Source organism: Phialemonium atrogriseum (assembly GCF_030411735.1).
Source record: "Phialemonium atrogriseum strain 8032-3 unplaced genomic scaffold QBC33scaffold_5, whole genome shotgun sequence".
Lineage (NCBI taxonomy): Eukaryota > Fungi > Ascomycota > Sordariomycetes > Cephalothecales > Cephalothecaceae > Phialemonium > Phialemonium atrogriseum.
The window spans coordinates 26,451-51,226 of record NW_026848142.1 but is presented as its reverse complement, the minus strand read 5'-3'; the positions used below and the strand labels follow the sequence as shown (position 1 = coordinate 51,226).

At 53.7% G+C, this 24,776-nt stretch overlaps 13 protein-coding genes across 13 annotated transcripts; 5 read left to right on the top strand and 8 right to left on the bottom strand.

The window, feature by feature from the left end:
- Positions 1-1,849: 1,849 nt before the first annotated feature.
- QBC33DRAFT_512484 (uncharacterized protein) lies at positions 1,850-3,293 on the bottom strand (the record flags this gene model as incomplete). Its single annotated transcript, XM_060425912.1, has 2 exons — positions 1,850-2,936; positions 3,061-3,293. 2 exons carry the CDS (start codon positions 3,291-3,293, stop codon positions 1,850-1,852), a joined length of 1,320 nt encoding a protein of 439 aa, XP_060286018.1.
- Positions 3,294-3,397: 104 nt separating this feature from the next.
- Positions 3,398-4,330, bottom strand: QBC33DRAFT_529165 (uncharacterized protein). Its single transcript, XM_060427126.1, has 2 exons — positions 3,623-4,330; positions 3,398-3,547 (listed from the first exon to the last, which is right to left on the bottom strand). Exons 1-2 carry the CDS (start codon positions 4,296-4,298, stop codon positions 3,426-3,428), a joined length of 798 nt encoding a protein of 265 aa, XP_060286017.1. The 5' UTR covers positions 4,299-4,330; the 3' UTR covers positions 3,398-3,425.
- A 2,601-nt stretch (positions 4,331-6,931) lies between these two features.
- QBC33DRAFT_556227 (DNA-directed RNA polymerase) lies at positions 6,932-7,569 on the top strand (the record flags this gene model as incomplete). The annotated part of the gene is made up of 4 exons (XM_060429704.1): positions 6,932-7,111; positions 7,167-7,258; positions 7,318-7,394; positions 7,451-7,569. 4 exons carry the CDS (start codon positions 6,932-6,934, stop codon positions 7,567-7,569), a joined length of 468 nt encoding a protein of 155 aa, XP_060286016.1.
- A 52-nt stretch (positions 7,570-7,621) lies between these two features.
- QBC33DRAFT_529156 (uncharacterized protein) lies at positions 7,622-8,477 on the bottom strand. Its single transcript, XM_060427125.1, has 5 exons — positions 8,378-8,477; positions 8,265-8,326; positions 8,002-8,148; positions 7,766-7,876; positions 7,622-7,712 (listed from the first exon to the last, which is right to left on the bottom strand). Exons 1-5 carry the CDS (start codon positions 8,418-8,420, stop codon positions 7,701-7,703), a joined length of 375 nt encoding a protein of 124 aa, XP_060286015.1. The 5' UTR covers positions 8,421-8,477; the 3' UTR covers positions 7,622-7,700.
- A 123-nt stretch (positions 8,478-8,600) lies between these two features.
- On the top strand, positions 8,601-9,519 carry QBC33DRAFT_529152 (Pre-mRNA-splicing factor cwf14). Its single transcript, XM_060427124.1, has 2 exons — positions 8,601-9,027; positions 9,089-9,519. The coding sequence occupies exons 1-2, from the start codon at positions 8,725-8,727 to the stop codon at positions 9,230-9,232; spliced, it is 447 nt and encodes a 148-aa protein (XP_060286014.1). The 5' UTR covers positions 8,601-8,724; the 3' UTR covers positions 9,233-9,519.
- QBC33DRAFT_529147 (uncharacterized protein) lies at positions 9,334-10,725 on the bottom strand. The gene is made up of 2 exons (XM_060427123.1): positions 10,032-10,725; positions 9,334-9,970 (listed from the first exon to the last, which is right to left on the bottom strand). The coding sequence occupies exons 1-2, from the start codon at positions 10,377-10,379 to the stop codon at positions 9,560-9,562; spliced, it is 759 nt and encodes a 252-aa protein (XP_060286013.1). The 5' UTR covers positions 10,380-10,725; the 3' UTR covers positions 9,334-9,559.
- Positions 10,726-11,233: 508 nt separating this feature from the next.
- Positions 11,234-14,500, top strand: QBC33DRAFT_512480 (uncharacterized protein; the record flags this gene model as incomplete). Its single annotated transcript, XM_060425911.1, has 4 exons — positions 11,234-11,262; positions 11,427-11,540; positions 11,613-12,475; positions 12,528-14,500. The coding sequence occupies 4 exons, from the start codon at positions 11,234-11,236 to the stop codon at positions 14,498-14,500; spliced, it is 2,979 nt and encodes a 992-aa protein (XP_060286012.1).
- Positions 14,501-14,920: 420 nt separating this feature from the next.
- On the bottom strand, positions 14,921-16,479 carry QBC33DRAFT_576373 (Ribokinase-like protein; the record flags this gene model as incomplete). The annotated part of the gene is made up of 4 exons (XM_060430906.1): positions 14,921-14,963; positions 15,238-15,733; positions 15,893-16,351; positions 16,428-16,479. The coding sequence occupies 4 exons, from the start codon at positions 16,477-16,479 to the stop codon at positions 14,921-14,923; spliced, it is 1,050 nt and encodes a 349-aa protein (XP_060286011.1).
- Positions 16,480-16,685: 206 nt separating this feature from the next.
- QBC33DRAFT_529141 (uncharacterized protein) lies at positions 16,686-17,595 on the top strand. Its single transcript, XM_060427122.1, has one exon. It carries the CDS (start codon positions 16,888-16,890, stop codon positions 17,104-17,106), a length of 219 nt encoding a protein of 72 aa, XP_060286010.1. The 5' UTR covers positions 16,686-16,887; the 3' UTR covers positions 17,107-17,595.
- QBC33DRAFT_529139 (uncharacterized protein) lies at positions 17,145-18,607 on the bottom strand. The gene has a single exon (XM_060427121.1). The coding sequence runs from the start codon at positions 18,334-18,336 to the stop codon at positions 17,494-17,496; it is 843 nt and encodes a 280-aa protein (XP_060286009.1). The 5' UTR covers positions 18,337-18,607; the 3' UTR covers positions 17,145-17,493.
- QBC33DRAFT_529138 (uncharacterized protein) lies at positions 18,439-19,035 on the bottom strand. Its single transcript, XM_060427120.1, has one exon. The coding sequence runs from the start codon at positions 18,966-18,968 to the stop codon at positions 18,603-18,605; it is 366 nt and encodes a 121-aa protein (XP_060286008.1). The 5' UTR covers positions 18,969-19,035; the 3' UTR covers positions 18,439-18,602.
- Positions 19,036-19,098: 63 nt separating this feature from the next.
- Positions 19,099-20,646, bottom strand: QBC33DRAFT_529134 (60S ribosomal protein L2). The gene is made up of 4 exons (XM_060427119.1): positions 20,550-20,646; positions 19,885-20,413; positions 19,730-19,827; positions 19,099-19,673 (listed from the first exon to the last, which is right to left on the bottom strand). Exons 1-4 carry the CDS (start codon positions 20,559-20,561, stop codon positions 19,548-19,550), a joined length of 765 nt encoding a protein of 254 aa, XP_060286007.1. The 5' UTR covers positions 20,562-20,646; the 3' UTR covers positions 19,099-19,547.
- Positions 20,647-22,540: 1,894 nt separating this feature from the next.
- Positions 22,541-24,704, top strand: QBC33DRAFT_446661 (uncharacterized protein; the record flags this gene model as incomplete). Its single annotated transcript, XM_060424391.1, has 5 exons — positions 22,541-22,792; positions 22,867-23,036; positions 23,102-23,231; positions 23,293-23,661; positions 23,721-24,704. The coding sequence occupies 5 exons, from the start codon at positions 22,541-22,543 to the stop codon at positions 24,702-24,704; spliced, it is 1,905 nt and encodes a 634-aa protein (XP_060286006.1).
- Positions 24,705-24,776: the final 72 nt, after the last annotated feature.

The window sequence follows — 24,776 nt, the reverse complement described above, 5'->3', positions numbered from 1 at the left end:
GGAGCTGGGAACAAGACTTGGGCAGGGATGGCGAAGATGGATCACCTACGGCAGGTGTCTTTGGGGAGTCTCTCGTTGACCATCGATGCTGGGGTTCCTCACAGAAGCAGGTCGGAGGGGTTATGTCTTAGCTTCGTTTTATATAGCTGTTACCAGTCTGCAATCCACCTGCTTTGCTCTTTAATGGAGTCTAGATATGTCTAAACGTTGAGCTGGTGATCAAACTGGCAGTGCAGGGTTCACAAGGAGTATATGGGGAGGGATTCTAGATACATAAAACACACCAGTCTTCGTCTCCCCCTTTTTTGCTGTTGCTAGTGTCAACAATCAACAGGGGCGAAGACGGGAAGTAATAGTAACAATTAATACAATAATGTAATGATATCAATACATCGACATACAATTACAACCGTTGTACGAGCCAGCGAGGCAGCCAACAGCCATACTATCAAACTACCTATCTACCCACCCAGTAAAGGTGAATCTGTCCGCCATATCCCTCCTCTCCCATGTTTCCCACCTCTCACGGTCTTGTCAGGAGATTTAGAGACGCCAGCAAATTACCCACTTTCATTTTCGTCTAAAAACGACCTTCTCTCTGCTTTCTAATGGGCTATGAAAATTTTCCCTTTTTTGTTTAAAAATAAAAATGGTTTCTTACGTCTTGGTAAGCCGCTCCGGCCTGACCTTGCTTGGCCTGCAGCCAAGGCCTAAGAGAGAGGCAATAGCAACAACCATGCAGATCGCCCAGCCGAGCCGGTGATTCCTCCAGGGGCAAACGCCCTGGTTGGTCTGGACTATTCCCATATTTTCGTTACATGTTTGTTTACTTGCAACGAAATGCCGGCCGTTCCTCCGCTCGTGGGTCTCATCCTGCTGCTAGTGAGATTGTCACACTAGATGTAAACAGAGAAGAAAATAAAGGGGTTAGTTACCCTTACTAGACTTGTGTGTACGAACGTATCTCAAGCTTAGAGAAGGAGAAATCCCAACAGCCGTCATGTAGAAGAGACAATCGCGACAAACGCGTCAGGGGCCAGAGTCAATATGACCATGATAAAGAGTATAATTCCGCTGGTAATGCGACTAATGTTACATTCCAGGTCAACGACAATCGCCTAGTATGCGATCGATACGCAGACTGTCAAGTCCTTTTGCCTCTCGAAACGACCGTTCCGGTCATGACATCACCCGCCCAGGAAAAAAGCCCGACCCACCGATACCACCCCCATCCATGTCATGCCCCAGTCATTCATCTGGTCTACCTTCTTCTCGAGGATGAAGAGTAGATCCCCATCGTGATTTCCAAGACTCAGGTCAAAACCAACCAGTGTTGCTGTGGCTCTAGGATCAAAAAAGCTTGTGTGTGTGTGTGTGTGTGTGTGTGTTTGTGTGTGTGCCTGGGATAACCCTAGCAAACGATAATAACCGAATCGAAAAGGCGAAATGAGATAGAAGTAGGAAAAAAAATATACGGTGAGAGAAGAATGCGGACAAAACCAGTCCTTGAAAGACCCCTAAACACCTGGTCCTTTCAAACCTCCTCTGAAAATGAATCAATATAAGCCAGATATGGCAAACGGCCGCCCTCGAAAGTTACCAAAGACATTATATCCCATCCCCCCCGTTCCGGTCCCTGCCTTTTCCTTCTCGCTGCCTCGGCTTTGGAAAGGCGAAGCGACTCCCAAGGGTGGTTTGCGCCATATAGAGTAGGTGGTTGTGTACATCTCAAGCCAAAATTGGTCATTATGTGACAACAGGGTTGATGTCGCGGCCATGGCAATACATGCGGTCCAATCCAAGTCCCAGTATTCCATGACCGGACCGCCAGGCCCGTCAATTAGCTCCTTCAGGAGTGGAGAAGATCCCATGCCCGCTCGCAGAGCTTGAGGAACTCTTCTCGCTTTGCCCGTTGAGTCTCTGGCAGATCGCTCCCCCCGGTGAATGGCTCTCTCCGTTGAGATGGCCGGCCGTTCCCTAGCGGCGGGCTTCCGCCCTCCTCATAGTCTGCGCGCGTCCTTCGCCTGCTGGTGGTTCGGCTGGCGTCAGCGTGTGGTCTGTGGGCGCCAGGCGCGGGAGACGGCGGAGAGGGGGGCTGAGGTCCTCCGTAGTGTACTAACTTGGGCAGAAGCTCCGGTCGCCCGCCAGCCAATTCCGCCTGGGCTTCCTCGGCGGATTTGTATTCCCTTGGCCTGCTGGGTGTTGGGGCCTGGGGGGGAGGAGGATGGCTTGGAGAGGCGAGGGGTCCTCGACTCTGGCTGGCAAAGATGGCATGGCCACTGGAATCTGGGTGCCCGGAGAGTCCCTGACCGAAAACATCGGCAATAGGAGGTAGGCGGTTGTTGGTCTGGTTAGCAGGGACGTGGTGGATGTGTGAGGTGCTCGACAGATTTGTTGGCTGGTTCGTGATGTGGCGGGTAAGGGGATGTGGGTTGTGTCGTCCCGTGAAGGTCTGGCCCAGGGGCGCTGATTGTATCACTCTCTCGTGGGCAAACTGCTCGTGTGACGGGGCGACAATGCTCAGACCAGGAGGAGCCTTGTTACGGCGAGACATTCCCGGAGTCTTGGCCGAAAACTGCCCTCCGTTGTCTTTGTCCTTGGAACCGTCCATGCCTTCCCCCTTGGCAGATTGCTGCTGTAATCTTGCCTCGATGATTTGTCTCTGGTGTTCGCGAACACTCAAACTGCGCTGGAGTTGTTCTTTCATAACCGGATCCTGGGTGACGAACCCTGGGGACAGACACGCCAGGCCGACCTCTTGAATGCCTAGCCCTTCCCTCGCCGTCAACGGCCGCGCCGTTGCGGGGCTGTTGGAGCTGGTGTTCGTGTTCTTGGAGAGATCCAACCTCCTAGGTCTGTGCCGGGCAGTGGGAGGCTCGGGAGAGCCGGGTTCTTTCTTAACAATGATTCTGGGCGGTCCTCCAGCATTCCGAGAACTGTTGATCAAGAAACGAAGGTTAGTTATCCACGCAAAAATAAGAAGAAAACGCGGATACCAGGGGAGACACAGAGGCATTTTTGGGATTACGGGACAAATGCAAACGGGACGGGATAACTTACGCGCTGGGGGGCGACGATTTTGCTGTCGCATTCGCGGCTCCTTTGGGACTGCCATTGCCAGATGCTGATGCCGATGGCGGCGGCGGGGGCGGCGGGGGCGCAGCTGCTGTCCTCTGTGTTGATGGCGAAGTAACCGATGAGGTCGACGGGGTGGTATTATGGTTTAAATCGGCGCCGTACGAGGGTCGGTCGTGAGGAGCCGGAGAAGGGGCCATGGCAATGGCGGTACTCATGTTTGGTGATCTTTTAGGGTAAGGTTTTGCGACGGCTGTTCTTTTTTTAAAGTTCCCTTCAAATGGGGGAGGCTGGTGCCCCTAGCCCGTTGCCTCTGCACTTGGTTTCCTCCCGCTCTTCCCTTTTTGCGATCAGATTCCCGCTCCGCACCCGGTTTGTCTGGTCTTTGGAAGGGTGCGGTGGCCTGCCTGCCAGGAATCGCCTAGTTTGAATAAACTGCTTGTCGCGGGACTGCGCGATGCCGTTGAAATAGGTGGGGAGCCTGGGCAGGAAGCTGCTACTGCCTGGTCGTGTCTTCCGTGTTAGTGTTGTTAACACAGTCTTGTAGACAATATTGCCACGATCTGGTTTGGTCGGCAATGGTGGATCTGCTCCGGGTCGCAATTCGAGACAAGGACTCTTATTCCTTTTTTTTTTCTGTTGTTTTTCCTTTTTCTGCCAAGTTTCCCCTCAAATGAACCCCGACGACGGGATTCTGATGCTGACTCGGAGGCTCTCTCGAATTCTGGTCCAACGAAACGGCTTGCTTGTGCGAGTTCAAGGAGCTTGGCCAAGGGGTATGAATGGGTTGGTCGGAGGTCGGCTGATGTGATACTCGGTCGCACCAAACACCCGGAGTCTGTGTATAGTCGAATCAGGTCCGCAGAAGCGATGGCTTTGGGCGGCAATGTGGTGAGCAGCAACTGAAGCAGCACCCAGCGAGGAGCAAAGCTGCAGCAGCAAAGGGGGGAGAAGGGGAGGGACTCGAGCAGGCGATGCGCGGGTGAAAGAGAGAAGGGATTGTCGGGTAGAAGAGTAGTTAGGGGTAGGGAGGTACCATGTATGAGGGTGTGAGCAACAGGATGGAGGGGCAGGCGAAGGGGGTAGGATGCCTTTTTGGGGACAGCGCGACGGCGGATCAGAAATGGAAAGACCAAGGCGGCCAGGTTATGAAAGGGGACCAGAAGTGATACAAGTATGTGTGAGAGATGTGTGGGCAAGAGTGGGCAAGTGTGGGCAAGCATGTATCTCCCCTGTCAGGAATCGTGATTCGCAAATCGTGTGGCTGTCAGCATGCTCAGCACGGCTTACAAGGGGTCGTGCCTTACCCTGCCGAGAACTGGGCTGGTCGGTGCAGGCTGGCTAACTCGATCTTGTATCGCCTTGTATCGCCCCTGGGTCGAGTGACCCGCCAAAAGGGCCCGTATCGACGGCACTCCAAGCCTCCAAGGGTCGAAAAAGCTACCTCGCAGCCTCCATTTTCCCACTAGTGGTCAGAAGAGAGGGGGGGCGGCGGGGCCCGCGCTTAAGCTCCGTACATGGAGTGTTTTACATTGATACTAGCCTGGCCAGCCAGCGCTGAAGCCGTGCAGTGGTCCAGTTCCTCTTGTATCCGATTGGCCCTTGTCCCTGCTCGGCGCAGAATGTTTGCAGAGGAGCACCAGCCCTTTGCCCTCGCTGGATGAGACAGGATCAATAGGAGAGCAATATTTCGGGTTCGGAGGCACTCATTCTGGGCTGTATGGGTTTGTATGGGAGAGAGGGTGGTAAAACAAGTCAGTAACGAATGCAATTTGCTCCCGAACGTCAAGTCTGGCTACCTGGCTTCAAAAGCATCTATGCATCTATTCGTGGCGTGCCTGCTCTGGCGGTGTCCTTCTTCGTCCAATGGACCACCCGCCCGCTTAGATTTGCCGGAATACATGATTTGTGTGGGCATGGTTATGTATTTTGGCGGCCCAGCAGATAGATTGGGGAAGTATCAGAACTCCCATTTATATCTCACGGTAGCATCTTGTGACCCTCTAAGATTTTCACCATGCCTGTCACTCCTGTCATGTCGACCCGCCAAAGTTTTAGGGAAAAAAACAAAGGGAAAGCCGGGTTAGTGGCTGGGCTGGCTTGACAAGGTCCCTGACGATCCAAGGATCCCTTTTGACTCAGAAGCTTAAGTTTGAATTACCTACGCAGGTGTCAGAACCTAACATACCTGCTTTATTTTGGGACAGTATCTGGGCTTTGAATATTGTCCATTGAATGGAATCTGGCATCAAACGATTTAGCCTCCTCCCTCTCCCCTCCGCGACTCCGTCTAGTCAAAAGTTGAAGGTCGATGGCGGCGCTTTCTGGCTTCAGCAATCGAATTGGGACGATTAAGGTGCATCAGCACGGACTGGTATGTACTACACTCCTCAGTCTCGGCAGACAGGTAAGGTCCATAGGCACGGTAGTAGGAATAGGTACTAGATAATTAGTGCCGAGACCTCGACGCTGTTTGCCTGTCACCAGGGGCGGCTTCATGGATGGATCTGCGGAACATCAGAACTGGATGAAAGCTCCGTGCCTCTGTGGGATGTTTCTTTTCACCAGTCCTTCCCAATTAAACCTCGCTCGGCGTTGCGGGCAGTATCGCCCACCCACCGCACACCCACCGTTTTTTGCTGCAAGCCATGACACACAACCCTGGTCGTTTTAGGATCTCCCGCCCCCAGCAAATCAGACGACAGCTGGTTTGAAACATGCGAGGCCCAATCACTGACCGCATCCTTGGACAAGATCCGCAGGCTCAGAGTCTCACAGACCCCCTCGACAGGGCAAGAATTTACCACGTCGCCCCAAGTGAGGGATTCGTTTCGTTTGCGCTTTGACGGGATCGTGTGCATTGTCCCAATCCGCACTTCAGATGAATTCGATACGGAGCTGCAGGTACATACACATACCCACAACGTGGAAGTAATGGAAAGGTCCAATGGTATCCACGTAGAGGGATCGGATGATAAACTTGCTTCGTTGGGAGCATCACATCCCTGCCTCCAAAAACGCGTCCTTGCAGACACGAACGCGCCTCGCGGCGTTAATTTCTTGGTACAGTACATACGGGTACCTACTTTGTCGGGAAGCATATTCAAATGTTGGCAGCCTTTTCAATTGCGAGGTGGGGTGATGCCAGGTGAGCCTGGTGAGCCTGGTGAGCCTACAGACACCCAAAGCTATAAGCGAACCAACACTACTGGTCGAAGCTATGCATGCCCCCAAGATTCTGTCTCTTGCAGCTGCACCTTGCCGCGCGCCAGTGCCATCGATTGAACCCCAGGTACATACCATACTTAATGATCGAGAGAAACCCTCTCGATCAGCCAACTCAGACTCTGAATACCCGAGTCCTATAGTTCTCGGCTCCCTACAATTGGGCCAGCAATCCGATCATAATGTGGTGATCGCGCTTCCCAGGCGCCTAAAGCTACACACACATCTTAGCCGCCTTGGAGATATTGTAGGTATCATGGAAGTGAACACGCCTGGAAAGCATGCACATCAAGCATATCGTACGAAACGTCCAAGTCGCCACATGAATGGGGACAGATTACACCCTCCACCAAGTTGAGAGGTGAGGTAACTGCCCGTACACATGGTGTATCTGGTTAGAAGTAAGCTTCGATGGGGTCCCAGAAACCCCCCCCCGCTACATCGAAGGGTCGGTGGGGAAAATTTTTCCTGGCCCTGGTCGGGCCGCCCTACGTCTTGCAGATTTCACAAGGCTACCGACAAAACTGATTGATTGACAGATTTTACTAGGCTGAGAAACTCTCGTCATATACTTTAACGCTGGGACTGGTTTTTGAATATCATTCAAACGCCGGACGACTCAAACCCCAAAATGCCTACAAAATCAAGAAGTGTGGATCCTTCAGTGGATGCGAGCATGGAGGATGCCCCTCCATCTCACCAGCCGGCTGTAGACGAGGCTGAGGAGGCTGAACAGGCCGATGAGGCCGCGGAAGGAGAATATGCAGATGACTATGCAGAGGAGGAGGAGGAGGTCCAGCGGGTCAAACTTGTGAGTCCCCTCGTCCTCTACCGACTGGGGACTCTGGAGACTAAACATGCACCAGCTACCTGGTTCAACCCCGACGGCAGCCTCGTTCGAGTTCCTTGATGAAGGTCACACTTTGGGCAATGCGCTGCGCTATATCATCATGAAAAAGTGAGTTAGCTGTGAGCGGAATGCTTTGGCCATGCTCCGATACTGACAGCTTCATAAAGCCCGGATGTGGAATTCTGTGCCTACGCGATCCCCCATCCCTCAGAGCCAAAGATGAACATTAGGATCCAGACCTACGGTTGGTTGAATCGGCCTCTGAACCTACCCGGAGGTGGCACACTAACAGGCATGTAGAAGGCACAACTGCTATCGAGGCTCTCGAGAAGGGCCTGAAAGATGTGCAGGAGCTATGTGACGTGGTGGCAACGAAGTTCTGGGCAGCGCGAGAAGATTTCACAAATACGATGTCATGATGGCCTCCACGGGCAAAACACAGCATAGAAATGGCGTCTGGCGCGATACAGTAGAATGGCCAAGGGCTTGCATTTGGAGGTTTTGATAGCCTATGTACAATTGTGGCTCAACAGGCCTCGATATCCCCATTTTAGTTGCGACCCTACTATCATCAGAAAACCGAAAATGCGCGTATAATATTGCATTGGGACTCACCTCCAAGAACCCAGTCATGAAGTTGGACGGTAGCCTCTTAGCGCCCCTAAAGGTCTCTTCCTTGAAATACGACATGATATGGTTGGTCTGGCGCCAATAGTTCATCGTTTCCTAGGCGATCTGTTGTCAGCTCATGTGTCGAGACTTGTCCTGCCCCCATGGTCTTTGTCGTCGTTGCCCACAGCGTTTCAGTCGCTCAGGCGTGTTCCTCGGGGAAAATGCTGAGACGAGATTACCTGATAATCGGCGTGGCCCTGGAAAAGGAGAACATCAACAACCGACAGCTTGTTGACGTATCTGTACCTCTCGAATTCTTGTCGTATCCGCGTGCGGATGGCGGAGACGGGGAGGGGAATCGAGTACATCGTCTGCATCTCGGGTGCCTATCTCACGGTATCCGGTCAGCACAATCGTAGTGACCCCTCCGTGGATTCCTGGGCACACAAAAATATGCCTCGCATGATAGCCTGAAGGAGGAAAACAGGTTGGGGCCACGTACGGCTCGGATCCATTCTCGATATGCTGCGAGGACTCTCCTCTGCCCGTCGGCCCAATTGGTCGCTGTAACTAGTTAGACTCTGAGCTACACCAGAGTGGTAGGAGCATACTAACACTGCCGCGTCTTGACCGCAAATTGAGTGGGTGTGATCGCCATTGCGGCCGTATAGCGTTGTGGTTCGTTGCTTCCGTTCAACAGTTGACGTTGTCGAGCATGTCAGAATTACGGCAAGGTCCTGGAGCTCGGCCCCCATTCATAGTGCACCGCCACACCTTTAATTATTAGTTAGTCATCACATCAAGGCAAGGAAAGGTCTTGGATTTCTTCAGCCTTGCCCCTCTGTTCCCCACCTAGAATCTAGATGCCTACTACCATTTAACTGCAGCATTTCCACACCAACATTCATCCCTTTCAACCGGGCTGCAGTCTAGTTCGGGGCTGTGCGAAAGAAGCCTTTATCATGCCTGCGGTACGGCCTGCTTCCAAGCGGAAGGCTCCGCCGGAGGGCTTCAGCGATCTCGAAGAAGACCTCCTCATTTTCAGCAACCAGATGAAGGACGCCCAAAACACTCCCACTGATAACGCTCCCAAGCACCAGGCGCAGTGGCCGGTGTTCCAGATCTCGCATAGGCGCAGTCGGTACATATATGAGCTTTACTATGAGAAGGAGGCTATCAGCAAGCAACTTTACGAGTGGCTCTTGAAGAACGGCTACGCGGACGCCATGTTGATCGCGAAGTGGAAGAAACAGGGTTATGAGAAGGTCAGTAATCCGATATCTGTTCCCCGAAGTTATGGGCCTCTGTGCTGATGTTTTTCTCTAGCTTTGCTGTCTTAGATGTGTCCAGACGAAGGAGACAAACTTCAACTCGACCTGCATCTGTCGGGTTCCCAGAGCGGAGCTCAAGAACGACCAGGACATCCAGTGCGTCAGCTGTGGCTGCAGAGGATGTGCCTCAAGCGATTAAAATGGACTTGGACGAATATATGGAGTTCTTGAGGCAATATCGGACAGTTTGTTCCCCGGATGGCGAGGGGGATGAGGTTGAGACTTGAGACCGGCCTGCATCGGAGTTATGGCGCTCTCGTTTGGGGGCATTTTTGCATGGGACCATGGAGCAAGACTCTCTATCCCCGTGGAAAAAATACCAGCATGTTATTGAGTAGGGTATTTGGGGCCGTCGTCAAACGACAAAATTCTGTATTCATAACCACCGGGTTTCCAGTTCCCCAAATTTTCAAGGCATTTCCCTCATGCTCATCAAGTCATGGTCATCAAAACGCTCCATCCCACGCTACCTTTTCTGGAAGCCAACTTTCCCCCTACCGCGGCCAAATCGGACACTCGTGGGGATGAACTGTAGTGCCGACATTGCTCCTGTCAGGTCGTCCATCTCAACGTCGCGACGGGCCCTTGCGTCGTCTCCCGCCCCCTGAGGCCTGACCGAGGATTCACCATCAGCCGAGGAACTTTCATCCGCCATCTCTGCGCCAATGAGGGACCTTCTGCGCGAGTCCTTCGTCGCGATGCTGGACCTCCGACGCCTGTGGCCACCCTCGAGTAACATTGACCGACGTCCCTCTATCCCATCTCTGGTGACTGCAAAGAAATAATTCTTCGGGTACATGTGCTTATCGATCAGGTGCATCCGTCGCTTCTGTGGCGTTCTGCATTTTCTCTCACAGCCTTCCACGAAGCAGGAGTACTGTTCGACATGTCAGGTCCTTTTTCGTAATCCTATTTCGTATATGTCGATTTTAACTCACCGTGTGCTCACCCTTTTCTCGTCTCACCGCAGAAAAGGCGTCATGACACTCCTCGTGGTGTAGGTCGAGGAGGTATTGTGAAGGGAAACTCTTTTTGCACTCGAGACATCTGTTCGTATGGGAAGTGTTATAATGAGTCTCAAACTCATCGTATGTCCTGAAAACGAGCACCTCCGTATGCGGAGGAAGGGAGCACCTCATCGCGACGCCGGAACGGGAGCTGTTCTCGGCTGGGTCAAGCCCAACGACTTTTGAGGCTGGCTGGCTGCCCTCTCGGCTCGCAGGTCCGAGATCACTAGTGGGAGTGTTTGGCTCTGCTTCTTCCTCGGGCTCGCGTGAGCGCTTCATCTTGATTCGGAAATAAGCTGGGGCAAGTTACTTTTTAAATGGTGGTTGTTTGAGTTCAATGGCTTGGATCTCGGCCGACAAGGTTAGCACTTGGCAGCTGTAACGATCGATGATGTCAGGCGCATGAGATGAGAGAGCCAGGTGTGATGGCGTGGGCTAGTGATTTCCGATTTTTGAGAATCGGGTTATTCAACCACGATCAACCAAGAAGATAGGTAAGTTAGGTAGGTGGGAAGACATTTGATACTCTCGACGAGTTTCAACTGCCTGGCTTGGTGAGGGGGCACAGGGTCCCATCCGCCTATAGTGTAGCCACATGTTGAGCGGTGTAAAGTGTAAGTGGGCATGGTGGGATGTGGGCTGCAGATTGTGCACGAACCATGAATTGTTTGTTTGAACCTAGCATGGCTTTGTCATTGGACGCCTTGCCTCCACACATCTTTTAGCTTTCTGGCATAGAGGGGCTGGACCCATTCTCCATTTAAACTTCACGACCGAAGTTACGAATAGCTTCTCCGGTTATCGCCTTGACACACAATCGCATCTTATTGATGAGAGTTTATGGCCATTGTATTTTTACTTTGTTCGGAAGCTTCCGGATATTCATATTCTTTCCGCAAATGTGTCCTTCACCAGCCGCAACAGCCGCATCCTCGTCCCTCTCGAGAAGCACCCTTCGCGTTGCTCGATCGATAAATAGCCCACCAAGTTATGGAGTCAAGTCGAAACCACAGATCTTCTTCAAATCCGTGTGAGCAAACTTCTTGACAAAGGCCCAGGCCGGAAGTTTCTTTCGCAAAGAACGACAACTTGGGCTCGCGCATACTGATCCTCGAAATCTTCGCATCGCAACGATGGTTGCAACCGCTAGCGAAGCCTGGGCGTACGTATACCTGCCATTTCCCCCTTGCCGATTGATCGCGTCGATTTTATTTTTATTTTCCGTACTCGTCCTGTGAGACCTGCGCCGTCTGGTACAGAGGCGACAACCCGCGTTTCCATCACATCCAAGGCGTGGGTGAAGACATCGCTAATTATCCTCGACAGTATCGCCCAGAGAATGCGCCGCGCAGTGCTCAAGGTCATCGATCAAATTGAGAAGTCAGGTGCCGATGGAAGTGGACTCGATCGCCTCAAGGACGTGGATAACCTGATGGCAAGGTGCGTGCTCAACCGTTGCGCCCAGCATTTCCCCCCTCCCCGTCACCTTCACTTTACTAAGACCCCTCTTAGCTACCGCCTGGCCTGCATCGAGACCCTGTGGTTTGATATTCAGTATGCCGCCGACGAGAAAGTCGAGGTCGCCCTTTGGCAGACCCATATCTTTCTGAACTCGACATATCGGAAGCTGCTGAACAAATTCACTCCGCAGCAGGTCGTGCTCAAGCGCAAGGTCGAGAAGCTCTACCTCGGCTACCTCAAAGTTTCCCAATTCTTCTACAAAGGCTACATGCAGCGCCTGTGCGCCCGCTATATCATGCCGGAGCTTCAGCGCATCGTCCAAGGTGCTGAGCTGGACAGGATGTCGATCCCGGAGGAGGATCGTATCGATCCAGTTGCAGCTGGAATCCGCCATCCTGTCATCTCTTCGTGCCACCTTACCCTCACGTACATGGGGGACCTCTCCAGATATCGGAGTCTCGTCCGACCCCATGGCCGCAACTTTGAGAGCTCCCTCACCTACTATAGCCTTGCTAACGACCTGATGCCGGACTCGGGATATGGCTACCATCAGATGGGCCTGATTTTCCTCGAGCAGAAAAAGCATGTGGAGATTGTCTACCATTTCTACCGCGCTCTGGCCGCTGCGAAACCGCACCCCAATGCCAAGAGTAACCTTGACGTAGAGTTCCGAGACCTTCTCCGTCCGGCCACGCCGAGGGCTCACAGTCCTTTCGATGCTTTCACGGCCTGGTTTGTCCGGCTCCACGCTTACTTCCACCGAGGAGAGGACTTCACCCAACGTGCCGAACTGGAGGAAGAAGTCCTTCACCGCTTTAGAATGGCCTTGAAGGCTGATGATTTCGGCCCAACTCTGCTGAAGATGGTTCTGATCAATATCTGCGCCTATCAAGTCGCCGAGGAGAAGATCAAGGGTAAGATTGCCCCTCGTTTATTTTGGTTGTGCATCCTACTAATCCTTCGCAGCTGAATGGACAGCCACCGGCTCTCGGTCTTGCCAATTTGTCCTTGGCTTCAATGTTCGGACTATTCACGTCATTGCACGAGTCATCAGAGCGGAACTCGTGGATCTCATTAATCGGCAACCAGAGGTCGCAAATGATGAGGACGGAACCAGAGTTGCCGACGGCAGCCGCGACAAGTTCAGCACCGCACTTGGTGCCGGCCTACCACTCCTCCGTGTCTATATGACCTGGTTGTGTGCCTATAGCGCAGACATCGTACAGTTCCAGGCACACCTTGAGCCGCACGTTGGGGACATGTACAAGACTCTCAGCCAAGCCCTATCGGGTCTCTTTGAGCTGCTCGACGACAGTACGAACGTCGGTACGACGGCGCCGTATCTCCTTCCAGAAGACATTCAGACTCTTGGCTTGAAGTGCCTTGACGACCCTGGCCTCCCTGCTGCTTGCCGGCTGTGCATCGACCCCTTCAAGCGCACCCAGAAGCCGCGGGCCGAAGAGTTGGGCAGACTGAACATCAAACCCGATGATGTCTCTTTCACTCGAGCCCTGGACATTGTCGCCTGCGCCATGGCTTTGGCGGAAGACGCTGTGTTCCCCTTCGCCATGTCCCAGGTCAATAAGGGGTCTCGCGAGCTGACGCAGGTCATCTTTCTGGAGGAGGGGAAGACAGGAACAATTGGCGGTGGTCATATGGGAGTTTCCGACCCCGGCGACCCTGAACCAGCCATTGGAGACTTGGCTACTATGCTCAGCAAACTTCAGGCATCGCCCATTACGGCAGGTATGGAATCGGTCCCTCGTGGCACCTCTATCGACGCTGGTGAGGAACGGGCTGTTTCCGGTACACGTTCCAAGACTGCTGCTGCCGTGCATACGGCGCAGCACTTACCTGGTTCTGCCCAGGATGCGGCAAGTTCTCTTCCTCAGATGGCCACGGACACCGAGTACGCCATGGACAGCCAATTGTATGGCATTGTCAATGACTTCCTCGCGCCCCCGGAGTCCCACTCACAGGAAGGCTCTCGTGGAAAAGACGAGACCTCATACGGCATGCATTCTGAAACTGCCAAAGAGGTTTTCGGTTCAATGGCTGCGGCAGTCAGCCCGGGTCCCGGCTCGGGTACGAAGAAGTCGTTCCCCAGTCTTCCCTGGGGTTACTTCTACACGCCCACTCCGCAGAAGTCTGGTCCGCCAGAAGGAGCTTCGCAGCATGCCTGGGATGACGCTCCTCCGCTCCGCCGCGGAAAGTCAACAGCACATGGCGTCACGATTCAAGGATTTGAGGGCCTAGAGGACCCGTTTACTCTGGCCAAGGAACGTTACACATCAATGGCGTCGGCCTCTGGTGAACAACGGGCTGCGCCAGAACAGGCAGCCCATCATGGACTCGGAACACAAGGGCTCATTTTCAAAGATGGATCTCGCCAGAGCCTTGCTGGGGCCGGCTCAAGCAGTGCCTGGAATTCTGGTGCGGGTTGGAACTACCAGGGAACACATATGCCTGGACAGTTCAGCCTTGCAGGCCAGCCTCGACCAGCATCGGTTCAGGCTCTCAGGCACATGCATGATGCCATGGCACCAGTGGGTGCCCCGTTCTCATCTTTGACATTCTCGGCGACCACTTCGAGCTTGCCTCCTGTCAACAGTCCCTGGGGCCTTCCGCAAAATCCTCATGGCAACGCCAACCAGTCTAATGGCTTCGCCGCTTCTGATATGCCACAGTATGGGCCACATGCGGGTCTATATTCTCAATCAAGCAATGCGACCCAATCCTCTGGTTATCCTAACGGCCATGGCTACAATGCCCCAGCGCCGTACGGACATGGTCAGTTCCCAGGCCAGAATGACCCGGACTGCTTGAAGCACTTTGCGAAGGGAGCCGCGCTGGGTGACTCGGTGGCCGAATCTGAAGCTCGCGATTGGCGGACTCTGTATAGTGCTCTTGAGGAGGATTACAACAAGCTCAAGCGCTGAAGCCACTCTTTCTCAGCTGGGTGGGCTCAGACCACCCCAGTGCTCTCTGTTCTGCCAAGGTAATCCTCCCTGCCGGATTAACTGCGAGGAGATTGCGGTGCCAGGAGACGTTGCGAGTTAAGGCACAATGTCACCGGAACCTGTCCGAGTATCACTTCATCATTTGATTTTGTTCTCGTCTTTTTCTTCGCGACAATACGCACAATTACGGAAAACCCGCCAGATTGCTGTGGAGGATTTCAGAACCCATGTGCGGGGCCCTGGGGGAATCATGAAGTTGAATTTCGACTCAATACGAGATCTCCCTCGACCAAATGGACAAAACCTTCCGTTGTTGAAACCTTGCTTTGCATTTCCCCCTATATCCTTAGAACGCCTGACCTGCTGAACAGATGGGATGGACATCGCTTCCGGAAACCTCTAGTTCGAGGTGGGTTGATAGGTCTGCTTGGGGAATGGGTACCTTGTACAACGTCAATATTGGTGTATTCATATGATGAAGCTGAGACAGCTCGTCAAGGGGGATGTGTTGGGGGGCTCGGGGGGGGAAGAAGGATGGCCCCCGTAGCTAGCTAGCTAGGGCTTGGCACAACAAGCCGTAACCCGATTCTTCTTTGAGAAGAAGGAAGAAAATCGAGACAGAGAAACAGTCTTTTGTGACAACCAAACGAAACAAGGAAACATGCGGTGATGATGGGTGGTGAAAAAAAAAAAAAAAAAAAAAAAAAAAAACTTACGAAGGTCCCAACTCCTTGATGCTCAACTTTGCCAGCCACTGGCCCATGTCGACGGCGTCGGCAAGGGACCGGCCCTGGATGATGCCGGCGCAGAAGCCGCCGGCGAAGGCGTCGCCGGCGCCGGTGGTGTCGTTGATCTCCTCCTTGGCGATGGGGTGGACGGCGAACTCGCGGACCCCGTCCTCGCCCTGGACGGCGACGATGGTGGGCTCGGTGCCCTGGGTGATGACGGCGACGCGCTTGCGGGCCGGGTTGGCCTTGGGCAGGTCGGCGAGGGCGCGGGCAATCTGGCGCACGTCGGTGGTGCCCAGGCCGTGCGACTCGGCGTAGGCGGCGGCCTCGGTCTCGTTGCCGATCACGTAGTCCCAGTAGGGGGCGCTCGCGTCGAGGGGCTCCTTGAAGAACTGCGGGATGAAGGGCGCGGATAGGGAGAGGATGAAGGGCTTGTTGCCCGCGGCGGCTTGCTTGCAGAGTTCCATGATGGCGGGCGGGCAGACTGTCGGGGGAAGGGGGTCAAGTTAGTTGTGTTCTTGGTTTCTCAAGGACTGGCATATATATCCTCCTTCCGCGTCCTCACCCTCCCTTCGGCCAATTGGGAGAGGGGGAAGAAGGGGGATAGGGTTGTCTTCTCTTTCCCGTGGCGTTTGTCACTCACCGGTGAAGTGGTAGCCGCCCACATAGTACGCCTCGGCACCCTCGACCAGGGCCCACACCTCGGGCTTCTTCAGGTGTTCGAGGTCGTAGTGGTTGGCGGCGCCGAGCTCGGTGCACATGCTCCGGTTGTGGCCGGTGATGACGACGCCGCAGCGGCCGGTGGGCACGGCGGGGTCGACGCGGTACTCGACGCGCAGGCCGACCTGCTTGACGGCGTCGTGCAGGATGGCGGCGTACTTGTCGTCACCGACGCCGCCGGCGAAGACGACGCTGTTGGGCGGGAGCATGTACTGGGCGCCCCGGGCCGTGTTCTGCGCTGCGCCGCCGGCGATCAGCTTGGCGTCGTAGTTGTTGAGCAGGTCTTCGAAGATGCCCTGGTGTTTGTCCTCGGCGAGGATGGCATCGTTGGCCTTCAGGCCATACTTCTCGAGTAGGGCCTCGTTGCCGAAGGCCTGGATGTCTGGTGGTGAGGGGAGGGCGGTCAGCAAGGGATGGGAGTTTGGGTTGTCATTGTTGGAAGCAGCGGTGAGTCTTACCGAGGAGAGGGTTCTCCAGGCAGAAGAGACGGTACTCCTTAGTGGCAGCCATCTTGCTCAATTGATCTCTTTTGGCAGTTGCTGAGCTTGAATATCTCTGTTGCTGGCGGGGTTTAGATGTGAAAAGTGCCTTGGTGGGGTTGGCCTTGGTCGGGGTGAAGTCGGAGGTGGGGGGTCTGACATGCAGGAATGAGCCACCGAAACTCCGAAGTTGCCCATGTTGTACGAGAGGGCGTGCTAGGCCTCTGCCGATGGTACTAACAAGCACCCCATGGCAGGAGATTGGCTTCAGCATGTTGAGATGCTCGGATAGCTAGGTAAGGTGGCTTACCAGCGTTGATGGAGGTTGTAGCCTGGACTGCGTGGGCGTGCTTTTGGGGTTGCAAACAGGTGATTTCACACAACCGACAGCTGTAAGAGCACCCAACTTAATCGGCAAAGTAGGGGGCCCAAAACTACAATGATTTTGTCTCATATCCGTATTTATTCGTTACATTTACTCCTGTTACTATGGTTTTCCTTCCAACGAGGTTACTTTAATAGATACCTACTTAGATGTGTAGTACGAGTTGTTGACTTCCAACTGTTGGAGCCTTCGAGCAGCGTTTTGCCGACTTCTTTGGCACTGTTACGTAACTCCTTGTATGTTGGACAGCCTTGTTTCTTGTGGAGGGGTTGAGCCTGAACAACGCATGGCAATATCTAGATACCTACCTAGGTACCTTACACTCCGTTTCGTTCTTTCATGTTAGATTTCTGTGGCGGCATCCGCCCTTGAGCTCCGCTATTTGCCGATCTCCCTAGCTACATAACTTGGGGTTTGCATTTTGACACTAGAGTCTCAGCAACTCTTGCCAGTTAAGGACTCTTAGGAGCGGATATCGAGCTGCAGAGGCGTCGCAGTTCCTGGGGACGAGGACCTGGAAGAGAGAGGGAAATAGGTGGCAGGCTCCCATGCAACATGTAAGGGCAGTCTCCAGTGCAGTGTTAATCTAGGTGGTATCGTCCACTGTGGTTTAATAACTAAGTGTTCGTGAGTTGCTCTGTATCGCTTCGCTCCTGACTCTCACTTCTCGGACCGGGCATCATTCTTCCTCTTCTCCTCCCTGTACTCGGCCAGATGCTCCATTTTCCTCTTCGCGAATTCTGCCATGTCGGCACGCAGCTCCTTGTCTAATTCCACCTGGCCAGAAACGTATGGATGCAGTGCCCTATGGTAGATGAAGTCGAGATCCAGGCTATTTCTCGAGGCGTAGTTAAACCAAAAACGCCCCGTAGCCCACGAATCACGCATCTGGGCTGAGAGACGTGGATCATTGGATGATGGCGATCTCTCCTCTGCCCACTCTACTGCCTGAATGAACTGCTCCATCCTAGGCACAAAGAGCTCCATAAACTCGTCCTGTTTGTTGCCCTCAAACCAGTCACTTGATGGTGCCAACAACAGCCACCAGGGCGGATCTTGTGCAAACTGGGCTGGCATTGCGTTTGTGAACTCAAAGTCGATCACAGCAGTAATGCGGAGCGTCTCAGGATCAGCAAGCATGTTGGAGAGCCGCAAATCGTCGCAGAAGAGCATGAATAAGCTGGTATTATCGACACAGTGCTTTGGATTCAGCTTTTTGAAGAAGCAGCGGGCGCTGAACCGCCATTGGGCGTCTGTCTTAGAGGTAGCAACATTTCGATGGGTCTCGAGATGCGTCAAGTGCTCGTTTGCAATTGCCGTAAAAGAGTCGCTTGCGCAGTCAAATGGTGTAGTTGGGAATGCATCAACAGGGTAGCCTGCAACTGTCACCAGCTCGTTCATGTTGTATGTGAGAGGCCTGCCACTAACAGCCCATCCGCCTGACTTAGAGTGCTTAGAGATGGCTCCAATACGAGGGAATGTAAGCTGAGAAAGCTGAAGCATGTAGTCGGCAATTTAGTTATAGACCAATTGGAGCTTTGCTTCGTCGATTTCTGGGTCGAGGATTATATCCTGCTCGTCATTCTCTGTCGGTTGCTTTAGAAGACTAGCCAGACAATCCCCTTCGGCGAAATCCATAATGATGAAAGGCCCGAGTTGCTGTGGGCTCTCTTCAGCAAAACCCCAGGAGAGCACACGAGGGACGGGGATGGTGGTTTGTTCACGAAGATAGTCGATAACCATCGCCTCATTCGCGACCTTTTCAGCCCTCACGGTTCATATATGCGCCCCGGGATAGGGAAGCGAATGAGAGCACGATTTCCGTTGCCGCAATGTTCGATGACGGCACTGAGGTTAAACGATCCCTTCAGCCATTCCTTGTACTTTCCGGCTCCGCCCCAGCCCAGGCGGTGGTCAACAAAGGCCGCGATTTCAGGCTCTGCGCCGAGGAATTTGCTGTAGAATGCATTGCGTTCAGCGTCGTTGGTTGCCACAGCTATGGCATCCCAGGATGTCATATCCACGCCTGAGTTTGGTGAACTGGTAGCCTGGGTATGAATGATGTTGTCTGGAAACAGATGGTGGTGCGAGGACCTTGTGAAGCGGACTGAATATGTACAAGTATCCGTACACATATCGTTTAAGGACGCCTGGGTGGGGTTCTATACACACCTCCAGCGAAACGCACCTGGTCAACAATCCAGGGGTTGCCTGCACCAACCAACTTACCATGACTGGTGGGAAACGCCCATGCACAGCACTGCTGTCCTCCACGGTTGGAAATGAGATCAAAGGGGTTAAGAATAGCCACACCCGCCCACCTTCCCACGTTGATGAGTGAGGCCGTCACGTTTTGGGGATGGGAGACGCCGGGGTCGTCGCGAGGATTGAAATGACGGAGGAGTAACTGAGACGGAGCGCTGGGGCCGCTGTACGAGAAACGGTCGGCACACTTTGGATCAGGAGGGCTTATCACGGCGCCTTGGAAGATTACTCAAGTCAGGTACGTACAACCCATTCGGAACTGCCAGAGGGCCACAATTCGTAGAACCGTAAACGTCGTCGAATTTGGGAATCTTTTTTTGTATTCCTTTGCGGCCAGAGCACTGGCAAGGGAAGCATGCTTTCCTCCTGCCTCCGCAGTACCGTACCTACAAAGCAAAGACCAATGCAATCCGATGAACCCCAGCCCAGCATGTCGAACCTTGAAAGCCTTAATCCTTCGTCTTCTGGGTACCGCGCAACAGACCAGTTCTTCTCGCAGCAATAAGACCCGCCTTCTGACCGGGGACAGCGTACCTCGAAATCGTGGAGGCCTTGCCGATATGTTGATGGTTACCCTGGAGAGCGTTGTCAGATCATGCAAGTCTTTGTCTGTCAAAAGGCCGTTACTTACACCACCGTGAGGATGGTCAACGGGGTTCATAGCAACACCACGAGTCTTGGGCCAGCTGTTGCGCTTGACGGCGAACTTATGCTTCGCACGGGACGCCTCTGTAGTCGCTTGTAAGCCTCACGTCCCGAATTTCCAAATCGGGATCATCAACGTACTGAGGAGGGGCTTGTCTGTCCGGCCACCACCAGCAACAATACCAATCATGCCTCGCGCCTGGTTGCTCACAACCTTCTTCGCGCCAGAGGGCAGCTTGATTCTGGTCTTGCCCTCGTCGGGGTTGTGGCCAATGATGGTCACATAGTTGCCAGAAGTACGGCCGAGAGCGCCTCGGTCACCGGCCTTCTCCTCCACGTTTGTCACAACGGTACCTTCGGGGATGGAAGACAGCGGCAGGATGTTGCCGACGGTCAGGTTTGCCTTCTTTCCGGCGTAGATGAATTGGCCAGTGTACATTCCCTCGTTGGCGATGAAGAACTCGGTGTGCTTCTTGAACCGGTAGGAATCCCGGAACTGGACTCGGGCAAGAGGTGCTCCTCGGCCGGGCTCGTGGAGGATATCCTTCACGACACCTCGGACGTATCCATGTCGCTCTGCGAAATCCAGTGACCGGAACTTGGCGGGAGCGATGCGGAGGCGAGTGTGAGACTTGAAGATGCTGCCAGCACCCTTTCGCTGGTTTCGAATCTACGAGGCGATTGGGGTTAGCTTGAGGTTCGTCACTCTGTGAGCCTCTTCGGATCCTCGCCGACAAGGCGACCTCAGGGCATCGTATAATTCCCAGCTGCAATACTGGAGCAGAACGAGACGGGTAATTACTCACAACGCGACCCATCTTGCCTTCCCCTTGCGAAGTTGGAAGTTACGGATGGGGAGCTGTTCGTTTGGGTGTTGAAGAGGATCGAAAAAGTGACCTTGACGACGATTTTGAAATTTCGGGTCCCGGAAATCCAGGTTGTGGGCACGCACAGCAAGAGCCACAGGGAAGCGACTGCCCTAGCGGGGCTTTCCCCAATCCGGCCTAGTTGTGGCAGAGAAGAAATGGGCCTTTCACGTGATCTGTATCGTACATGACCCACCGTGTCACCTTACTATAGTACATATATACCTGTCAACACGGTCTTTCAATGTCGACATCAGGCTGGTGGACTCCTAATTTCTTGCAACTGATCGATAATTCAGTAGCCGGAGTGGCCTTCAGTGACTAATTTATTTCCCTTTCTACTGTCTAACTTAATTGCTCTGCCTCTCGTCTGGGCGAACGATCCGGGGAATAGACAATTCATAGCAGGCTCCAACACAGTCCAACACGCCTCGAGTATAAACTGACACACTGTGCACGTGCTGGCTTAATTTTCGCCGCACATGCTCCCTCCGCCCAGGCGCCCACCTCAGAGAACAACACATTCGCGTCCAATCCCCCACCTGCCACAATATCATCGCGATCAGTGCCCAAACATCAAGTAGGCAGTATCAACCGGTTCCTTGATCACCCTGGATTACAATAGGTCCTTTAGTTGGCCGCTGTTCACGAGATCAGGGCCTGAACATGGCCCTGTCGCTGTCTGTTGCTCTTGACGGTATTGCGAGACCCAGCAACATATATTTGCCTTGAAACCCGTTCTTGACAGCTCTTAGCTCTTGAGTGCGGGCAAGGTAAGTGGAATCGCATACTTACGGCGGCCCTTTTTGCCGCTATAATGCAAAATTTGATCAAGTGATCAAGACCATCTTTGCGGTGTGAAAGCCGACATTCAGCGTGGAATTGGCGCGATGTAGTCTGTTTTGGTCCCAAAAGTATCCCTGCGGGAGTCTGCGAGCGCAGGCATGCCTTGGGGATGCGCTGGCTGGGTTTGGGTGCGTTTTCGTTGGAGTCCCCCAAGGCGAGGCGGGACCACTCGTCAAACAGATCGAAAGTTGCAACCGTGCTTGCAAAAAGATTTTTGCCCCAAGGACCCGAACCTAGGCCTTCATATTTTCGAAGAATTTGGCCGAGGTTTTTGGTCTCAGCCCCCTTTGAGCTTGACGGACCACGCCTCGATACAAAACCCATTCCCAGCATTGGTCATGTGACTGATGATGTCTGGATCATCATGAAAGGGCGACAGTTCTGGGAGAAAGGTCCATCTGCACCTGCTGGATGCTCTTACACGCATGTTGGTTGTGCTTGGTCATGCCCAATACAAGTGTCAGGTCTTCCAGAGACAGTGGACAAGGGGCCTTTTTTGATGTGTCGCTTTCCGAGATAATATGGCAGTCGGAGTACACCTGCTTTATCGAACTGAATTGCCCACCGAAGCTGATCGCTCCGAACCTGCTACTGCACGAAGAAGGAGTTGAGTTTTTGGAGGAAGCGCGGGGGAGAAAGTGTGGGATATGGATTGGAAAGAGAGGCTCTGTTGGGGAATACCAGCGTAAGAATAGCCGGGTTTTTGGTCGGCATGGCTGCCTTTCGATGAGCCGGGAAGAGACAGACGACATGAATGAAGCCGACCATGGTGACAAACGGGGCCTCTTGTGAATAGGTAGGTAGGGGTTGGGAGCCCGAAGCGGCCAGAGGCTGCGGGAATAGACGGCGAGCCGCCTTGTGAAATATATATCTATTTGGACCTATCACGTTCCCTGCCCCATATTCTCTGAGCTCTGAGTGTCCGGCTCTTGGGTGCCATAGATTTTGGTGCGCGGCCAATTTTTTGCGGGAGTAGATAGCTCACACCCACCTTACCACCTCCCTCAACTTTCATCATTCTTCGCCTCCCACCTTGTCTCTGCAACCAACATCATCGAGCAGACGCAACGCCGTATCAGCCCAACATGGCGGATGATGATTCTTCTGACTTGTCATCTATTTCTTCTCTGTCTGCTCCTCCTTCCAGCGATGAGTCAGATATCCAATTGGAGCGTCGGCACGGTATCCTGAAGTTCTTCCACAAGGTCGACAGGAACCCGGAGCTGGAGCCCAAAGAAGCCACGCCCCCCCGGCCCAAGAGAGAGCCCTCCCCTCCTCACGAATATGTTCTAGCCGATAATCCAGATATCGCCGTACGTGTTTCTGCCTTTCGTCGCGTCTCGGATCGATCGTGGCACGAAAGTTCGCGTTGCAACCCGGACGAACCTGTACTCACTAAAGCCCTACCTAGTTCATCATCATGTTTCGCGCCCGCTTTACCGAAGCCCTACCGAAAAGCCTTGCGAACTTCGGCCCCCAAGAACTTGAACGTGACGTGGTTGAGACTGTCCCTGGGGAACGCGTCGAGCAGTTCTTGTGCGCGTTGTTGGGACTGCTGCTGAACCGGAAGCAAGACGTCAAGTATGCCCTCCATACCCGAACACGCCTTACGAGCAATGGCAATGCTGACGTATCGGAACCAACAGACCCGGACACTATAATCGCGCGCTCGAAGAGGCTATACAGACACACAAGGCTCAATGGGCGAAGAACTGGGAGCACAAGAACCCCCTTGCGGGAGGAGCAACCTTCGGTTCCATGACTCCAGTTCAACGGGTACGGCATCACCATGTTATGCTCCTGTACCCCGACTCTTGTCGCTAATGCTTGGTTATAGTTGACGCTCTTACGGACTCTCGTTCTCTGGACCCTCTCGTCGTCAGACACGGTTAAGGCATACGTGAACCAGCACTACAAGTCGCGGCAAGAAGAAGATCTCAACATCTCAATCTCTGTCCAACCATGGGGATCAGACGGAGACAAGCGAAGATACTACTTAATCGAGGGCAATGACGATACATCCTTTCGGGTATACCGGGAAAGCAACCCTGCTGGGGTGAATAGGACATGGTGGAACGTGGCAGGTACCATCGACGAGCTCAAGACCCTTGCCGAGAAGCTCGAGAGGACCGATGGAGGCCCAAAGGCGAGAGCCCTGGCAAAGAGGATCATCAATAGCATCCCTCGGTTTGAGGCTACGGAAGAGGTATGTCGAGAGGTTTGCCATGAGGAATAAGTCCGTGACGTATCTAACTCGATCGCCAGAAACGACGACGCCGCGAATACCGACAAATGCGGAAGCAGCAATTTAAGCGCCCAGAGCCAGGGTTCTCTCTCTACGAAGGTCGTACGAGGGGTAAGCGGATGAAGTATACCTACTCCGACGACGAGGATGATTTCCTCACCGACTCGACGACGAGACGCTCGACTCGCAATACCAGAAACCACACCCCGGCTGAACCTGCAGGTCCAGTTGTCACGGCAAGTGGACGACAGATCCGGGCACCAACTCGGCTTAATGTCGAGACGGTCAGCAACGGCGCACCGAGTGCTTCTGGAAGCGTCCAAGGAGATGCTCATCTCGAGGATGTCAACATGGATGAAGGGGACTCGGTCGGACCGACCGGGAGACCCCGGCGATCTGCTGCCCTGAAGCATGGCTTGAACGGCTGGCCTTCCAAGAAGAGGAAGAGCGAGGAGTACGAGTCGGACGAGGACGAAGAAGGCAGCGAGCCAGACTTTGGAGATGACGAAGAAGAGGAAGAGCACGTTCCTGACGAGTCTGACGAAGATGAAGAGGAATTTGAGGAGGATGTAGATGTGGACGACGACCTAGACGACGATGCGGCCAAGCCCCAGCTCATCATCAAGCTACCTATCAAGGCTGCGGTTGATACCGACGGCAGAGCAAGGATTGTCCCTGGAACGCCTCTCTCGGCCGAGAGACCCAAGAGTTCTCGACCTGTACACCGGAACGTAATTGTTTCCGACGAGTCGGAGTCAACAGAAGGGCCGGATTCCAAGGCTACGACGGTCAACGAACCCGAGGAGAAGGCGGCCGAGGTCATCTCAGTTGCTGTCAAGGGGACCAAGCATGCGACAGATATGCACGCGACTGATTCTTCCATAACCGCTGCCACCACCCCTCTGACCCCGTCGCGTGGACAACCCACTTCCCTCGCTTTTAGAGAAAGCCCGGAGAAACCACCACCTGTACCACGACCTATCGATGTCGGGGGCGGAGAGTAGGCTACTCGACGCCGTGGCATCACTTCCAGCTGTATGTGGGCAAGTTTAATGCAAAAGGGGTCTTATGGTCGA

Coding starts and splice junctions, on each gene's coding strand:
- QBC33DRAFT_529138 (XM_060427120.1), bottom strand. CDS start 18,968: ATGTGTACGGATACTTGTACATATTCAGTCCGCTTCACAAGGTCCTCG.
- QBC33DRAFT_529134 (XM_060427119.1), bottom strand. Junction 19,828..19,884: donor GACAGACAAGCCCCTCCTCA/GTACGTTGATGA, acceptor AAGCGACTACAG/AGGCGTCCCGTGCGAAGCAT. Junction 19,674..19,729: donor TTGACCATCCTCACGGTGGT/GTAAGTAACGGC, acceptor AACGCTCTCCAG/GGTAACCATCAACATATCGG.
- QBC33DRAFT_529156 (XM_060427125.1), bottom strand. CDS start 8,420: ATGGCGATCACACCCACTCAATTTGCGGTCAAGACGCGGCAGT. Junction 8,149..8,264: donor ATCGAGAATGGATCCGAGCC/GTACGTGGCCCC, acceptor ACCGTGAGATAG/GCACCCGAGATGCAGACGAT. Junction 7,877..8,001: donor AGGGCCACGCCGATTATCAG/GTAATCTCGTCT, acceptor CAGATCGCCTAG/GAAACGATGAACTATTGGCG.
- QBC33DRAFT_529139 (XM_060427121.1), bottom strand. CDS start 18,336: ATGCTTCAGCTTTCTCAGCTTACATTCCCTCGTATTGGAGCCATCTCT.
- QBC33DRAFT_529141 (XM_060427122.1), top strand. CDS start 16,888: ATGATTTTGTCTCATATCCGTATTTATTCGTTACATTTACTCCTGTTA.
- QBC33DRAFT_529147 (XM_060427123.1), bottom strand. CDS start 10,379: ATGAAGCGCTCACGCGAGCCCGAGGAAGAAGCAGAGCCAAACACTCCC. Junction 9,971..10,031: donor GAGAAAAGGGTGAGCACACG/GTGAGTTAAAAT, acceptor CATGTCGAACAG/TACTCCTGCTTCGTGGAAGG.
- QBC33DRAFT_529165 (XM_060427126.1), bottom strand. CDS start 4,298: ATGCTTGCCCACACTTGCCCACTCTTGCCCACACATCTCTCACACATA. Junction 3,548..3,622: donor CCAGATCGTGGCAATATTGT/CTACAAGACTGT, acceptor CAGGCTCCCCAC/CTATTTCAACGGCATCGCGC.
- QBC33DRAFT_529152 (XM_060427124.1), top strand. CDS start 8,725: ATGCCTGCGGTACGGCCTGCTTCCAAGCGGAAGGCTCCGCCGGAGGGC. Junction 9,028..9,088: donor AGAAACAGGGTTATGAGAAG/GTCAGTAATCCG, acceptor GTTTTTCTCTAG/CTTTGCTGTCTTAGATGTGT.